Here is a 16,707-nt window from a genome sequence, read left to right on the forward strand (position 1 = left end):
GAACACACAAAGGATGCTTAGCAAACAGTAAAAAGACAAAGGAAGTGCTGTTTTTGAACAAGTACCAAGCTTGTCTTTGCTGCTTGACAGAGAGCTGTAGTCCTCTCCAGGCAGCAGCTCCAGCTGAGCCCCACACTCAGACAGGTCTCCCTCTTCAAAATGACTCAGAGCCTGGATGTAGTTCAAATCCGTCCTCAGATTGATGCTGATGGGATTGGTGGAGTTCTGCTTGAGTGAGTTGATGGTGGCCTGCCACTCTTTAACAGAGGCCCAGTCGCTAAGAGCCACGTAACACTGACAGGCTTTGTTGGCCAGGAAGTTGATCACCTCAGGAGAGCATTCACTGGACTTCAGCAGCACAGTCTTCCTGTTGTCTCCTGTTTGGAGGAACGACCATTCAGGAGCTGCTTTCTAACACCATTGCCATCAGGCTTTAGTGTGCTTACCGTTGCTAGCGTGCTTGGGGCTGCTGGTGTTGCTGGACAGTTTGTGCACACAACTCTCAGAAGCTTTGATGCTACAGTCCATCCCAGTGATTGCAGAGAGTTGGTCTTGGTACTCCACAGCTGCTTTCTCAAACCTACAAACAGAATACCACATACAGTTCTAACAATATGTTGGTAAGACTTACCAAGTGGATCAAGGAGTTCTTCTACTGTGTTTAGCAGTGAGTTCACAGCTCATGGTGACCCTCTGCTATTTTAAATGTTTGTTTACTCAGTTTTTTGGCTGACATTTTCCCTTTGAATGCATTTAATATGAATATCTGTACTACATTAATTATTGGCACATAGTGCTATCATCAGGATGGCTACATTGTTTATGATTGCTGTTATCTGGACTTATCCGCGCCTTCCATCTAAGTGGAAAGTCTACAAGGTGTAGACGTTCTCAGATCTGTCTCTATGGAGGATCCTGAATATTGGCCAGTAGAAAAATGTGTCCAAACAAAGGTTGAATAGATGTGACTCAGGGTGAGGTTAGAGTGGTGGTGCATACCGTCCCTCAGCCTGCAGAGCGACTGTTGACAGCCAACCTAAATTCTTCCCTGTGGTGCTGAGGCTCCAGGCTGCCAGGCCCTGTATGGCCTCAGGGCAGCGCAACTCCCACAGAGCCTCCACCAGCAGCGACAGAGAAATCTCCAGGTCAGGACCCTGCTGAGGAAACATGCTGATCATCAAGCCATATGAATAGCTATGTAAACCCACACAGAAGCAATCACTGACCTGTGTGCCATTGTTCTTGGTCTCAGTGAGCAGGTCAAAGCCATGACGAATGGTCACAGCTGGTTGGCCGGACAGGAGACCCACTCTCATCAAAGCCAAGCGGATCCTGGTTAACCAGTCTTGGCAGGTTTGTCTGTTTGTGTAGAAAAACGTCCGGATGACCTGAAACAATAAAGTCACATCATCTGTACATGTTTCGTAAAAACAACTTCAGAATCTCACTTGGAAATTGCGTTCCAATGATTTTGGACAACAATATCAATAATCAATGTTAATGTGAGGCAGTGTTTTAGGCAAAGACAATTAAAAAATTAATAAATAAAATGCATAACTAATCATTTTTGACCAATCAAAGAACTTTTCAAACTCAGAAGCTTCTCTAGATACAGACGCAGCAGGGACTAGTGATCAAGCAATGAGGATCATTAACTGGGTCGTATCTATTCAGTCTATTAGGTTTTGATCAGAATATTTGTTTAGTTTTTAGAACACAAAAGATGGTGGTCAAGTTTACACTGGATGTGCAAATAAACCCCAGCTTTACATTTAAAATCAAAAGTGATTCCCTCATGTTATCCCTGTGTGACTGGAGGACTTTCTACTCAACGTGTGACTGGTAACCAGAAATATGAACTACTTGTTTCATTCCCACAATCCGGCTGTTGTTTGGATAGAAAACACTTGTGCATCTCTAGCAGAGACTGTTCTGACTGAGGAAGGAATGGTTAGTGTACCTTGGGTGGGGCGGTAAGGGCGTTGGCACAGCCCTCGTAGGCATTATACATGAGCTTCTCCAGGTTCTCCAGATACTGAAGAAGCAGGGCTAGGCGCAGCTGGTTGGAGTGGTGACCTTCTCCATCACTTCCAGTGCCGGCCCAGGCGCCCAGGTCATGCTCTGGGTTCAGACTGTGAGCGGCAAGGCTGCGGATCATACCTTGAAGAGATGAACAGCCACAGAGCGGTGTTAGAGCTCTGTAAACGCACTCAGGAGCTCATCATTCTACCTTCAATGGTCTGGAAGGTGTCCTGGGCTCGACCCAGAGGGGTTCTCAGCTTGGACAGCACCGTGAACTGAGCTGCTTCCCACACAGCCCACTGCCACAACACCACCTCTGTTTTCAGCAGCGCCCGCGACACCAGATCCGACCTGCTGCTGTCAGCGCCTCTTTTGTCCAGCCGCTGACAACTGTAGTAAAGACGCTCCAGCCAGGGCTCCTTCCTGCTCACACAAAGCGGGACAGCTGCAGCACATGCACACACTGATGAAGAAACATGTTGGCAGATGAAGCAGCTCCTCACCCTCCTCGGTGCAACACTCCATACAAGATGAAACTGATGAGGTCGCTGAAGTCCTGTGGATGGAAGGTGCTGCTGGGTGCACGGCTCATGTGATGACGGATGGCCATGGAGATCTCTCTGATCTCAGAGTGACTGTGGTTACTGCCCACAAACAAAGCCACGGCATTACAACGCACACCAATCCAGTGGAAATCACACAATATTAATTATTTGTACAGCGTTACAATGTTTGCTCCTAACAACAAAATTTGCCGCAATTTGATTCGATTTAAGGCAACATCAGGAAGCCATTTAACACATTCAAGGACCAAACAATTCTGATGTTTGGACAATTTTATTTCTGAAACATTCCAGACATTTAGAACAAAACGGTGTATCCAAATGATGACTGTTTATCAACCAGTTCCCATTAATTTTAATGGATTGTTGCTTAACCAATCGAAGTAGTGAATAATCATGATGACGATCTTGTCACTGGTGCTGAAATTTGCCAACGTCTTACCTCAGAGCTACATCCAGTGGGATGGTCCTGAGCAGCTTGGCATAGGCCTGCCTCACCTTCACTGCTGAGTGGACTAACTGCACTCTGCACACATCCACACACCTAGGAAACACCACACATTACATACAGATTTGGATCTAAAAAGGTTTTCAGGGAGGAAAGCAGCTGAAGGCCTCACCTCTGCAGCAGCTCGGTGGTCAGAGACGATGAGAGAACCTGTAAACTGTGGCAGGTCTGAAGACAGATGCTGTGATCTTCATTCATAGCTGAGTCAGTGGGAGAAGTACGGTAATTAAACACTGATCAGAAATACCAAACAGTAAGTAGTCCTGCACTTAACATATATCAAACTCATCTGAAAAACAACTGGAAGGTTTTATGGCTTCTCTATTTGTACAGGTTTAGCTGCTTTATCCAGCAGACATTACTCAATCTCCCACAATGCGAGATGGTGTTGACATCCTGCTACCACATGGTGCTGTGGTAAGGTGAAATTATGTAATAGATGATTGTTGTAGTCGTCAAACTTTGTTAAGAATGATTGATTGTCTTTGGGTATCAACACTGTCCTTTATCAAGGCTTGGTTTAGGTAATCAAAAAGTAACTAAAAACAATGGAATTGTTTATGAAGAGTTTGACATTTATTTGTGAAGCAGCCTGACAGCTCCCAAAAGACTGTTTTTCATCATGGACTCTACCAGAACCTTTTAAATGTGCTGCGATATCTGGCACCAGGATGGTCCATCACAACATGGTCCAGGCCAAAGTGACTCAAAACAAGAATCTGATCCCAACAGATATGAAAGCCTGAACAAGTGTTCATTTATCAGTGTTTAGAATAAGTCAAGTTTTTCTAATGTAGATTGTCACTACTCTGAGCTGAATTAGATTAAACCAATGAATCAAATTCAATCAAAAAACTAAAAATAAACAAACAGGGATTGAAAAATAACTGCACAGCCACAGACAGTGTTTGTGAGCCCACCGTTAGCGAGCAAGCCTCTGCAGAACTTGCTAAAGGAGGGCAGAGAGAACAGAGGGCTGTATGTGTCCGACTTCCTCATTAGTAAAGAAACTTCCTGTGCCCAGGTCAGCAGCAACTTCCTGCACAGCAGCACAATAAAAGAGCAGCGTTCGTTTTCTGCAGCGTTTCAAATGCAAAGGTTATCTGTAGGTTGATGAAAACACTATGAATGAAGGCCAAAGGTTAGAAGAAGCTGAAACCTGGTCTCAGAGTAAAGCTGCTCCTTCAGCAGCAGGCCTCCCACTAGGTTTAGCAGTGTACTGAAGTGTTTCTTGGTCGCTGTAGTCACTGTGCTGATGACGGCGCCGTCAAACAGGGATGGAGACGATGACGACAGGCTGGATGAGATAAAATGATCATGCCTGCACACAGATGGAATGAGCCCAATTTATCAGAGTATCAATCATGTATTTAATGTTCATAGAACGACAGCAAGGAGTCCTCCAGAAAAGAAAAACTTAAAAAAATATAACTTTGTGGAGTCTCAAAGGTGGAACAGATTTTATTTAACTACTGTGGTAGAAGCACTTCTGACCTGCTTTAGTTCTCTGTCAGGGAAAGGAAAACTACCATGACCTACTGGAAAGAAGCTCCATGGCCAGGAACTACAAAACTACAACATTCGTAAGTCATGGGATGTTGTATCATGTGACATCCCAGGAAGTATCATGTATGGCAACTAAAGCAGGAAGTAGCTTTGGTTAGTGCCTCAGTCAATGACACCTAAAGATTCTGTCCAACTGCATTTCTTTTAGTAAAAAACGATTTAAAGGCATAAAAAGATACCAACTATGTACTAACTAAGTAAATATGCGCGAACATTGATTTTTTATTTTAAATTAAAGGTTACTTACCAAATTACTTCTATCATTTATTCTGTTAAAGTGTCAAAATATCATGTAGTGCGACCTTCTGGCCATGACTGCCGTTTTGAAAAAAATCTTTAAAATTCCTCTAAATCTTTTCTAATTTATTTTCTGTCCTATTTCAGTTATATTATTGTCCAGTATAAGATTTCAAGTATTTCTATGTTTATTTCCATCTTACTATTCATGTGCTGATGATGCCCATTTTTTTGAAATTCCTTATACGTCTATGAACCACCTGCTTTAAGTTTAACAACAGGATCCAAAGGTTTTGCATAACAAACATCAGCTTTCACTTAACTTTCCCACTTTGATGACCTCAATCTAATAAACCTAAATACGTCATCAAATTGAAAAGGTAGGTACTGTGACTGTTATCAAACAAAAATATTTTACAAAATAGAAATTGAATAATAATACATTTTATTTATAATGCACTTTAGATTTAAAGCAAAATCTCAAAGTGCAACAATAGGTGGAATGAATGATTTAACATAGGGATAAAATATAATGTTTTATCACACATTCAAATTTTCTCTTGTGTGGGAAAAAAATGCCTGTTATTGGCTAACTATCCAAATCTTCAAATGATCAATGTGATTGGAAAGCTGTTGGAGGATCATAGAGGAGTGTCCTACCTGGTGCAGTGTGAGAACAGGGAGTAGAGCACAGCATACTGGATGGCAGGGTAATACACAGCTAGCTCAGAGTGGACCAGCATCAGGCTGTGACTCAACAGAGCAAAGACAGTGGGAGACAGCGCCCACATCTGAAAAGCACACAAAACACAGAGCATCAGCATCCATGTTGCGTTTAATGTTCAGCAGCACTAACTCACCCCGATCAGGGAGTTCTTGGTGTTGCCAATGGTGGTGAGGGTGCTGAGGTCAAAAATCAGGGTGAATTGGGCCGTCTCCACGGGCAGTCTTAGGGAGCTGAAGACTGGGTGTTGGATGTTGGGGACAGCGGGGCCTGCTGCACTGGGATCCAGGTCTTCTGTAAGGCTGGACAGAGCACACGCCATCTCACCCAGCACCATCTTATAAGCTGCCTCCAGGGTTGGAATGTTTTTCAGGCTCAGCAGAGCTTGGTACACACTATGCACAGCAGACATCACCTGAAGATAGCAGGGAAAGAAACAAGGGTTCCATTAAACAGGAGCTCTGCTATAACACACAGTCATTACACTATTACACTGTCAAGCTTTAGAGCAGATATGAATGAACCCAGCAGGAGAGTCCAAGCACACACCTCTTTTTCTTGATGGAAGCGTAACTTCAGCAGCTTGGAGGGTGGAGCCAACAGCTTCTCAACAAAAGATGCAGGAATCTTTGTGTTCACCTGGTCAACAATCTGTTCAGAAAACATTAAAAAATATTTATTGAATCCAGTTGTTGCCTGAACGAAGATAGATGAACCAACAAATGCAGATGATGTACTTTTAAACCCAAATATTAAAACCAACATTTCTGAAACTGTGAGCTACTTCACAGGTACTGTATAGTACTAAAGTTAGAAAATAACTTCTTAAATACTGAAATCACAGTTTCACTTTAGAGGGTAAGATATTAAGGAAGACTAGCAGTAACTTAAAAAGGTAAGGAATGTTGAAATTTCTCCTAATTTATGCGATTCATTTTAAATAAATATTATAGAAAATCCACTTTGCATTTTTAAAGATATAATCTTACACAGTATATATAACACACCACTGACCATACACCAGAGCTGCAACACTTAAAAACAATTGTCACAATGTTTCAGTGAAAATAAACATTTAAAGATGGTTAATTTAATACTAAAACTTTATTAATTTATTAACTTTACTAAGTACTAACTACATCTCTCATCTGTATTTATCTTTGCAAGTTTGAATCCTGAAAAGTAAATCAGATTTTAAATGGAGCTCATTGGTGACGAGAGCTCCTTAAGGCACCTCACATGGTCCATGAAGGTTACCTGGTGCCCGCGGGCACCGTGTTGGTGAACCCTGGTACAGCATTTCAGGCAAAAAACGACACTGATTTTGTGTAAACTTCGGGTGTTTATCACAGTTAGTGGGTGGGATTTGTTTCGAGAGGATGACAAAAATTAAAACTAAAACACTTCAGGGTTCAAATGTGTAGGAAGGACCCAACAGACGTGAAGCAAACAGGAAGTCAGTGAAACTTGGCAGAACAGTAGAAAATGCTCTGTTTTCCTGTGACTTCCTTAGTGTGACATTGAGAATTCTGGTTCCCTGTCAAAGCGTAGCCTCATTCCACAGTGACTGTACCAGAGTGAGCAGGCTGAGCACAGCCAGGTTGTAGTCGGAGCCGCACGCCTGACAGCATTCCAGCTGGTCCAGGCCGTAGGCGAGGACCGCCTCCATCAGCTGACCTTTGGGCTCCACGCTGGCCAGTAACACACCCACACACTCGTTGCCCGCAGTGAGGACGACCTCGGAGAACTGGACCTGCTTGGCCGCAGTCACACAACCCAGGACACGGTTCAGGACCTGAGGAAAACCCACAGGGAACAAATCTAACACATGGCTTCTCAGCTATTCCAAGAAAGGAGAACATGTGAGCGGTTTGTTTCTTCGTCATTTATGACTTTGTTATAATGTCAGTCAATCAAATAAACAGAATGAATGGCCATCTGCCACCCAGACACCATAGGTTCCATAGGATTGGGTGAAATGGAGACTCTTACATCAGTGACGTAGACTTCAGTGATTGGAGGTCCTCTAAAAGGGCTGAAGCGCTCTCCTATGCTGCGCACCACTGTGCTGAAAACCCTTAGCAGGGCTGCCAGCTTTGGCAGCGACACAGAAGGAGGAGGGATGTCTTCATCCAGCACCTCGCCTGAAGCCACATGACTCAAGTCCTGCATAGAACACACACACACCCAGGTGATGAGGACCATTACTTCCTGATCAGACTGTACATCCACACAAACACTGGCTTATTTGGATGCTGTCTAGTGTTAAGTTACACTAGGATTTGTTTCCTTTATTCAAAGCATGTAGAGCCAATAAGACAGATGTATGTGTCCCATTGAGTCCTGGCACACAATGTGTCCTACACACCAGGTGTTTATCTGTTCACACATTCCATATCCCTATCCATGTTTGTGGACACTTGGTAACATCCACTGAGTCCAGAGGAGGTCAAACCTGAAAGACAAACGCTTGACGATACAGATAGGCGAGTATGGGTCCGCATGATCAATGCAATTTGATGTTTTAAATAAGGAAAGAAAGACACGCGGTGGTGGTTTAATGGTTAAGGAAGGGCTTGTAATCAGACCAACCTGAGTTGATCAAGTCCCTTAACCCTAACTGCTTGTGTTGTACTTTGCTTTGGATAAAAGCGTCTGATAAATGAAATTGCAATCTTGTAATAAAAATAATATTTATATACGTATATTTATTTAATATTCTAAAACATTTTTGATTTGGAACTCTGTATGAGCTTTTAAAACTTCGACCTGAATATTAAAAAAAAAAAAAGAAGAAGAAAATAAAACAGAGAGTGAGAGAAGGGGGGGGGGTTAAAAAAATGAAAGCATTATAAATATGAGGGTTTATGTTGTTTATTTTTAGTTAAAAATGATCATAATGCCTCATGTGAAGGTTTGCAATAGTGCAATCTTGTCCCACCCCTAGTTTTGACCTTAAGACCTTTGTTTTCTACAATTGGGTGTGTAGCACATCTTTGAGCTACAAGACACATTGAGGTGTCTCACCTCTGCATATGCCTCCATGTCTTCCAGAAACTGCCCAAGCAGGGTGGTGGAGAAGGTGAGGTCTGCTACCCAAAACTGTTCCAGGCTCTGTAACCAGCCTACACACACACACACACACACACACACACACACACGCACAACACACACAGCTTTAATTATGGGTAAAAATCACAAACTGATGGGCAGCACCATCCAACTCAACTCTTTGAACTAATCCAACCAAACTAGTTAGCCGTACCTGAGACCTGCTGAGTGAGGGAGTGCTTCTGTGTGTGGTCAATGTGCCAGCCCACCAAGATGTCCACTGTGTCCTGTAAAATAGCAGCAAACACAACAACACTGTCTGTGTCATACCATGTGACTCCTCATTATCCATTATACGTTTTTCTAATAAACTGGGTGGAAATACACACAAAGCATTATGGCAAACTATAGTTGTGTGGTTATGCTGGAAGCATCTGGCCTCTCGTTTCCATCCACAGCAGGTCTGACCACTGAGACTGAGCTGTTGTGTTTGGACCAACATCAAGCAAACTAATGAGGCCTAGAAGTTGTGAGGTGAGACCAACATGGTCACAAAATGTTTGTCAACAGATGCTAGATGTGACTGAGGTATGGAAACTTGAAGTCCAAGTGAACACCTGAAACTTGTTATGTCACTATGTGTCCTCCTAACTCATTCCTGAACCAATGTAGCTTTGTTGTAAGGATTATTATTCAACAGGTAACACTACTTCCACATGCATACTATATATCATCACGACAGAAACATGTTTCCAAACTGATTCTATTTTTTCATTTCGTTCCCAGAAGGAGAGTTTCCAACATTAAGCAACCATCTTTCATTGATCCATGATCCAGTTCTGCTGTTGGCGCTTGCAGTGATTGACAGTCGAGGAGGCCATGTTGACAGTGACTAAGGGAGTCAATCATTGATCCTCACATATATCAATGAGTCTGGTTTGCCTATGAAGTTGTTGAACATGGAGTAGATCCTGAGGACTGCAGACCAGCAGCAACAGACAGGAGCCAGCAATATTCTGAGTTAACAAGGCTAGCCTTCAGAATGAGATCCGTCAAACTTACGCGTTTCCTTTTATACAGTATTTAGTTTCACTTTGAACACAACATCCTTTCTTAAGGCCAAAGTTTAACTCCCCCTGCTACTTTTTGAAATCACACAGGAAGATGTGTCCATAATAACACCAGAAATAATTAAAAAAAAAAAAAAAAGAAGAGTAGAACATATCCAGTAAGTAAAATGTTATCCATCACCTACTGTTTAATTTGTTTGGTCACAGAAAACAAGAACCCTGCCCAATGTTTGGGCTTTGGTCCAGCAGGTAGAGCTTTAGAGTGCAGTTAAAACATACATTAAGAATGTTTGAATATTTAACTACGCACTCTGAAGTTGGTGCTGAAGACGTGGGGGTAGCAGCGAGCCACCTGGAGGATACATCTCACACTTTGGGAGAGCAGCTCCGGTGTGTCCACATTCTCCAGGATGCACTGCAGGTTGGTCATCACCAGCTGAAACACAAAACACCGTTTGCTATTGCCGATTGATTTTTTTTTTTTCTGCACTTAACTTGTCTGTAACTCTTAAATGTTATGTCTTAAATTATCAACGATTCCTGATCGTTGATGAAGAAATAAAACTGTGATTAATCCCTGACTGGCTAGTGTTTATAAATCGTGATGGTGACAGAGGAGAGAGGCGTTTACCTGCATGATATGGGAGAAGGCTTTGCGCTCCCCTGCAGCCTCTAAAGCACGCTGTGCTGCCACCAGGTACAACATCCTGACCTCGTCCCGACTGCTTGAATTGAACTTGAGGAAAAGCCACTTGAAGATGCGCTCGGCCTCGTAGCTGAGGACTGTGCAGAGGAGGCCCAGGCAGGCTGCAGCGTCCTGACGCAGTTCCCACAGCAGCTTACTGCTGCAGGGGGCAGAAGAGGAAGAACAGCAGCTTTACATCTCTATATCAGACATTCTCTATCACAACCACCAAACACAAGGTGAACTATGAACAGTAGGACAATAACTGAGCAACGTTGAACACAAGTGCTCAGTGGTTCAGGCTGATGTTCTTACCTCTCGTTCAGAATGTCATTCAGGGTGCTCAGGATGGTGTCCAGCTGCTTCACCAGCATCTGTGCAGGAGAGGAAACTGTCTGAGGACAAGTGGGCACAGAATATTACCTTTACAAAGACAGCTGAGCTTAGATGGGCTTTCCTCTCCCTGATGGACACCAACTCCTCAGCAGAGCCAGAATCATGATGAAGGACAGCTCACACCAACCTACATCCCTCTGACAGCAGCTACACATGCATCAACACCAGGACCAACAGTTTCCTCCTCCGTTCAACCATCAATCACAATTCACACATGCACCGACTCAGCCTGGTAATGTTCGTATTGTAGTGATTGTTGCTATTGACTATATGATGGATAATGACAATAAGAGACATTCTATTCTAATCCAGGTTAGAACAGAATGTTGCATCGGGACAACTAGGGATGTCCCGATACAACTTTTTCCCTTCCGCTACGATACCAATATTGCAGCCTTGAGTATTGGCCGATACCAATATTGAGCCGATACAATATCAGCATGAATCATACATAAGGTGGGAACAACAACTTATCAGAGCGCTTATATCAAAGATTTTAGACGCAGTCTGATAAAATCCGATATTCGCTTTTTGGCTGATATCAGACCAATATTATAATCGGATCGGGACACCCTTAGTGCAAACTGCCAATTCTTTCCACCATGAGATGCAGGATGTTTGTTTGGGAGAAGATATGCAACAAAAATGTGCTCATTAATGTAAACAGAGACTGATCTAGAGTATTAAAACAGACAGGGTCTAATCACAGCTCCGATGGCCTCTTACCGCTTTGATTTCTCCATGGCTGATCAACTCCTTCAGCTGTTTGAGGGTGGCCAGCCTCCGGTCTCGGTCGTCCTCCCTGGAGACTCGACGCAGGAGGTTGGCCAGTCGAGACTCCTCCGAGTGCGTCATTCCTCTGTCTGCAGACGTTAATAAATATGGGTGTGTTAATTATTGTTTCTTTTTAATGTCACAAAGTGGTCAAAAGTCTTTCCTCGTCTTAAGATGAATACTTACAGTGGATAGAAGTTGTGATGTGGGGGCAATGTGATTAAATCAACTCAATCATCAACAATTAGCGATAGAAACTCCAGATGTTCACGTTCTAGTTTCCTTACACATTAGTACTATGGGCTCTCAAGAAAGAGGATGCTTTCAACAGTAATTAACATCTGAGAGAAGATATAAGCAGGGGTGCTTAGGTTATAGCTAATCAACATGTGTGTTCTTTAAAGCTGCAGAGAATATGAAGTTTTCTAATGAAAAAACTGTAAACTAAATGTAGAAATATCTTAAAACCAAATATAACTTTTCAGGCACTTCCAACAGTTACTGTTTTAAAGCCTTGAACATTCCGTTATCATCATTATCACTGTCCTTTACCACTTACCCTGCTGTTTCCTCATCTCTTTAGAAGCAAAAGCACGGTTTCCATGCTGAAAAGGTATCAAATCCGATGTCACGTCATTGGGCCTCAACTCTTGCCCCTGCGACTTCCAACCAAATGTAGTATCACAGACACCGTGATTAGCTTCATAGCCTCCTGAAAAACACAAACCACCAACATTAAAAGTAACTGTTCAGGTGTAACCTGAATGTTTGTGAATATATTTCAGGAGTTAAAATGTTGCCTAGCAGCTAAAGTTTAAGAGCATTTACAAAAGAGACGACACGCAAAGACAACAAAGATTTTCAGTCATTAAAATACACCGCTCAAAAAGCCACAGGGAACACTAATGCACAAGACACTTGGAAATTGTTAAATATTCATCCAATTGCCAATTGTTTTACAAACGCTCCGAGCTTCCTGTGTTTCATGGAATAAATACACAACCGGTCAGAAGGTTTAGAAAACCACACTTTTCCTCACCATAGTGAGAAATCTGGCAAAATAATATGAAATAGAACCTCCGTTAACCAGAGTACAGCAACCCGCCTACCTGCCCCTTCTGATTGGCTGTTTGAAGGGCACCCCCATCAGCCAATAGGGTGCGACCAATGTGTATTATTGGAATGCGGCCAATACAGCGGTGCATTCAATAACCCGGAAAATGCGGTAGTTTAGTTTACGTTAATGAATTTCAGCAGCTGAATAATAAGGACTGGTTTCAGTCAATTTATTGGTGTGAATAAGCATTTAAAAGCTGGGTAAACCCTGAAGATGTAACTGTACCCTCTTCGTGGTAGGTGTCCGCAGCAGTGTAGGCATCACTGGGCAACGCTGGCCTTTCAGGGCAGGGCAACGTGACGTATGATGGTCCTGAACCAAGATCTCTGGATTTCAGCTCGTCCTGGCTTGATGAAACGCTGTCAACTCTTCATACGAAGAGAAGAAATCACAAAAAAAAAAAGAGAGAGATTTAGTTTGTAATGTGGAATTGTATTTTATTTCTGATTTAATGTGACATGGGAGCCATCATGTTGTACATTCCCTTTGGATTCAGTGAAGTAGTATCTTATCAAATCTAACTGGCAGTCTCATTTCTAGTTCAGCGCCATCTTCATCATCATAAAATAACACTGCATCCATTAACCTTCTCCACTCCACACACACACTACAGAGTTCTGCCACAAAAAGACGTCGACAGACCTCCAACTCATTTCTATCTGAAAACATATAAAACTCACTGACAAACCTGTTATTATTTGGTAGTAAAGGAAGAAAATTCTTCATAAACATGGCATTCGTTGACCTTCAATGAGTAAACTATTCAAGCACAAACTAGGTTTCATTATATGCAGTTTTAGTGTGAAGTGAAAGTGAAAGGATGTGCCTGCACGCATGTAGAATGTTTCAGTTCTCAACTTTTTAAAGATATGGTTGAACATCTCCAGGAGAAATGAATAAATGTATATTTAGAAATGTGTTTCAACATTGCTCAGAATTTTCTAAAACTGACACCTGCACCAGGACTAAATGTGTGAGAACTTCTGTGCTTCACTCAAATACCATCATCATTAGCACTGCTTAATAACTACCACTAGGGACTAGAAAAGCACAATCTGTTAAACTTGGAAATCTACTGGAATATTTACAGTAGCTGATTTTCAAGTGTTTGCCTCCATCTATGTTTGGAGAATCTATTACTTTAGACCTCAAATCAAGTCAACACACGAGCTTCAGTAGATGGTAACTGTCACATTCCAAAGCAAAAAAACTGAAAATTTAACATGATTTTAATTAATTTAACAAAGGTATTAATACATGGCTGAAGGAGCAACAAACCTGCTCACGCGCTGAAGGAACCATTTACAATTTTACAGTATACTTTCTTACTTTGTTTTCACATTTGTCTTTAATGTTTTAACTTTTACTGTGTTAAAGTGCCTGTCTTTACTAATTTTACTACTAAATTTTGTTCTTCTTAAATCCTGAACCTTTCAAAGCGTGGACAGGTGTTGAAAACTAGCAATTGCATAAATAAATATCACTGTGTATTTATGTTAAATGGATGACCATGGCTCAGTTGTAGAGTGGGTTGTCCAATAACCTAAGGGTTGGGGGTTCGATTCCTGCTCTATCCAAGTCAATTGTCGTTGTGTCCATGGGCAAGGCACTTTACCCACATTACCTAATATGAATGGGTATGAATTGTGCATGAATGTTGGTGGTGGTTGCAGAGACTGATGACACACTATGGCAGCCTCGAGACGCTTCTGTCAGTCTGTGGCTACAATAGCAGCTTACCACCACCACCATCGTGTGTGGAATAATGCACATCAATGAAAAATCACTTTGAATGTCAATGGAAAAGCGCTATATATAATCAAATGAATTATTAATATTAAATACAAGTTCCCTTACAAACTAAATGGTTAGTGGGGATCATTGTTAGGGGAGATTTCCAAAAAACTTGGCTTTTATAGATTAGGTGCTCATTCATGTAATGTGACAGGAAGACAGTGTGTGTGTTGCCCAACTTCAGTCCTGTACTTACAGACCCCTTCACTGACCTTTAATCAGGAGTGTGTCTTTACATGTTGTAGTAAACCAGCTAAGATCCACAGCTCTGTGTTCCACCTGCTCAGGTGTTACAGGTGAAACACCGAGCACTGCACCTGCCCCCCGCACGCGCCCCTCGGATCACTGTTATCTCTGAGTGAGTTATTTATTCACGGCTAACTATTAGCTGGGTGGCGTACTTCCTTTGCTAGCGTGCTACAATTAGCTAGCAAGTTTAGACTGATAACCTGTTAACCACAAAGCCGAGCCCTGACAAAGCACGGACAGCTCTCCAATCATCTGTGTGCATTTGTATCACTTCATCGTACTTATACCACTGACTGACATTGGATAACAGCTGCAGGAGCGCCGTGTTAGCGCCAACTGTTAGCAGCAGAAAGCTAAAGCTAACCAGTCCACGAGCTCAGTCGTCAGAAGCTAAAACACAAACAGTGTGAACAGAGCACATCAGACCACTGTGGTGTGTCTAAAGTCACACTGCACAAAGCCAACAGGACAGCAGAAGAGCCGTGAGCGTAGCACCGACCTGGGCTGCCAGTCGTTCCAGTGTGGCCGCAGTTTGTGGGCGCCGCTGAGCCGAAACCCCGGGGCTTTACGGCTCATTACCTTTTGGAGCCCTGCATGACCCGCCAGCAGCGGTGCCGCCACTCTTCTACCCGTTAATTTGGACTACTCGGCCTTATCAGAGCTCAATAAAATCCACTACTGTTCGTTGGGGTAACTAGCTAACAATAGAAGTTCTCTTTCTTCACCGCTATTAGCAGTAGTCTAACAATGAATGTATACTTTTAGCGCCCCCTGCGTGAGGACACGGTCACTACAGCGCGCCACACAGGCGGGAACCATGCTAGCACTTACTTAGCTATTGTGCTAATACACTCTCATGCAGGCAACGCTTTGGAATGTTTACAAGAGGTTAATAATATAGAAAATCAGAGGAGTAACTGAATAAATAACCACATAAGCTCACTTACAGAATAAAATTAGGTTAAAGAGGACCTGTAAAAGTAAATAACTTAAAATGTGTTTGATGTATTCACAATAAGCCTCTTCACACTCTCGGAAATGTCGCTCTCGTTCAGTTTCCGCGCATGCGTTCAAAGGTCCAGAGGGATAAACTCGCCTTGGCTGACAGCGAGTCTGACAGAGATTTCAATTATTTCACCCGTTGGAGCGTTGATTCCTTCTAAGATATTTTGCGTAAACGTGGTATCGGCATAGATGGATTACGGCATGGGCAAAATGGGCAATGAGTTATTAGGGGCCCTTGACGTTCAGAGTTGTTGTTTTTTTGTAATTTAAAAAACATATTTTAATTTAAAAAAAATGCGTGGTTTTGAAAATGCATTATGACGATAAAAAGCAATAAAAAAAACAATTCCTGCGGTTTTTAAAAATCCCATTTTGCCACCTTTTCCACCATTTTTGGTCACTTTAATTCATTTTTATTTCTGATTAAAACAAGGATTTACATCTCTGACCGGTGTGAATTAATAATGGATTGTGTACGCACTTTGAGTCTCTTTGAAAAAAGTGCTATATAAATCTCAGCCAATAATAATATTATTATATACTATGGCCCGATCTATGTATCTGCTGTAATTTTTATATATTGTTTTTTTTTAGGCATTTTGTGTTTTGTTGTATGTTTTTAGTCATTTTCTGCAGTTTTGGTGTTTTTTTCTGTATTTTGGTTGTCATTATGTTAATTTTTCTGTCATTATGTAGGTGCCATGTCCTTTCTGGAGTAATTTTGTGTATTTTTGTTGTCCCTTTGTGTATATTTATTTTTTTGTCTCCTTTTGGGGTTATTTTCTGTCGTTTTGTATAAATGTCGGGGATGAAATTCATTTATTAAAATACAAAACAAAAGCTGCGCTGACAACTTAAAAAAAAAAAAAACTTTTTTCTAATCAGTAGAAACAAGAAAAATATGAATAATAGTATATGAAACATAGTTTTATTTTTATTTTTTAAA

At 41.9% G+C, this 16,707-nt stretch overlaps 1 protein-coding gene across 2 annotated transcripts in view; it reads right to left on the bottom strand.

The window, feature by feature from the left end:
- smg1 (SMG1 nonsense mediated mRNA decay associated PI3K related kinase) overlaps window positions 1-15,490 on the bottom strand; it is a 39,153-nt gene extending 23,663 nt beyond the window's left edge. For both annotated transcript variants that reach the window (XM_028454439.1, XM_028454438.1), the window contains exons 1-25: window positions 15,256-15,490; window positions 12,939-13,081; window positions 12,156-12,308; window positions 11,549-11,685; window positions 10,742-10,800; window positions 10,373-10,586; window positions 10,052-10,177; window positions 8,886-8,958; window positions 8,648-8,745; window positions 7,613-7,786; window positions 7,194-7,415; window positions 6,170-6,271; window positions 5,757-6,035; window positions 5,557-5,687; window positions 4,253-4,414; window positions 4,014-4,132; window positions 3,206-3,293; window positions 3,028-3,129; window positions 2,526-2,666; window positions 2,231-2,445; window positions 1,961-2,160; window positions 1,227-1,388; window positions 1,000-1,154; window positions 447-580; window positions 66-377 (exon numbers count right to left, since the gene is read on the bottom strand). In XM_028454439.1, coding sequence (XP_028310240.1) covers window positions 66-377; window positions 447-580; window positions 1,000-1,154; window positions 1,227-1,388; window positions 1,961-2,160; window positions 2,231-2,445; window positions 2,526-2,666; window positions 3,028-3,129; window positions 3,206-3,293; window positions 4,014-4,132; window positions 4,253-4,414; window positions 5,557-5,687; window positions 5,757-6,035; window positions 6,170-6,271; window positions 7,194-7,415; window positions 7,613-7,786; window positions 8,648-8,745; window positions 8,886-8,958; window positions 10,052-10,177; window positions 10,373-10,586; window positions 10,742-10,800; window positions 11,549-11,685; window positions 12,156-12,308; window positions 12,939-13,081; window positions 15,256-15,332 — 3,778 coding nt within the window. In that variant the 5' untranslated portion in view covers window positions 15,333-15,490. The remainder of the gene's footprint in view (window positions 1-65; window positions 378-446; window positions 581-999; window positions 1,155-1,226; window positions 1,389-1,960; window positions 2,161-2,230; window positions 2,446-2,525; window positions 2,667-3,027; window positions 3,130-3,205; window positions 3,294-4,013; window positions 4,133-4,252; window positions 4,415-5,556; window positions 5,688-5,756; window positions 6,036-6,169; window positions 6,272-7,193; window positions 7,416-7,612; window positions 7,787-8,647; window positions 8,746-8,885; window positions 8,959-10,051; window positions 10,178-10,372; window positions 10,587-10,741; window positions 10,801-11,548; window positions 11,686-12,155; window positions 12,309-12,938; window positions 13,082-15,255) is intronic.
- Between the last annotated feature and the right edge of the window lie 1,217 nt (window positions 15,491-16,707).

This window comes from Gouania willdenowi, chromosome 8, assembly GCF_900634775.1.
Source record: "Gouania willdenowi chromosome 8, fGouWil2.1, whole genome shotgun sequence".
Classification (NCBI taxonomy): Eukaryota; Metazoa; Chordata; class Actinopteri; order Blenniiformes; family Gobiesocidae; genus Gouania; species Gouania willdenowi.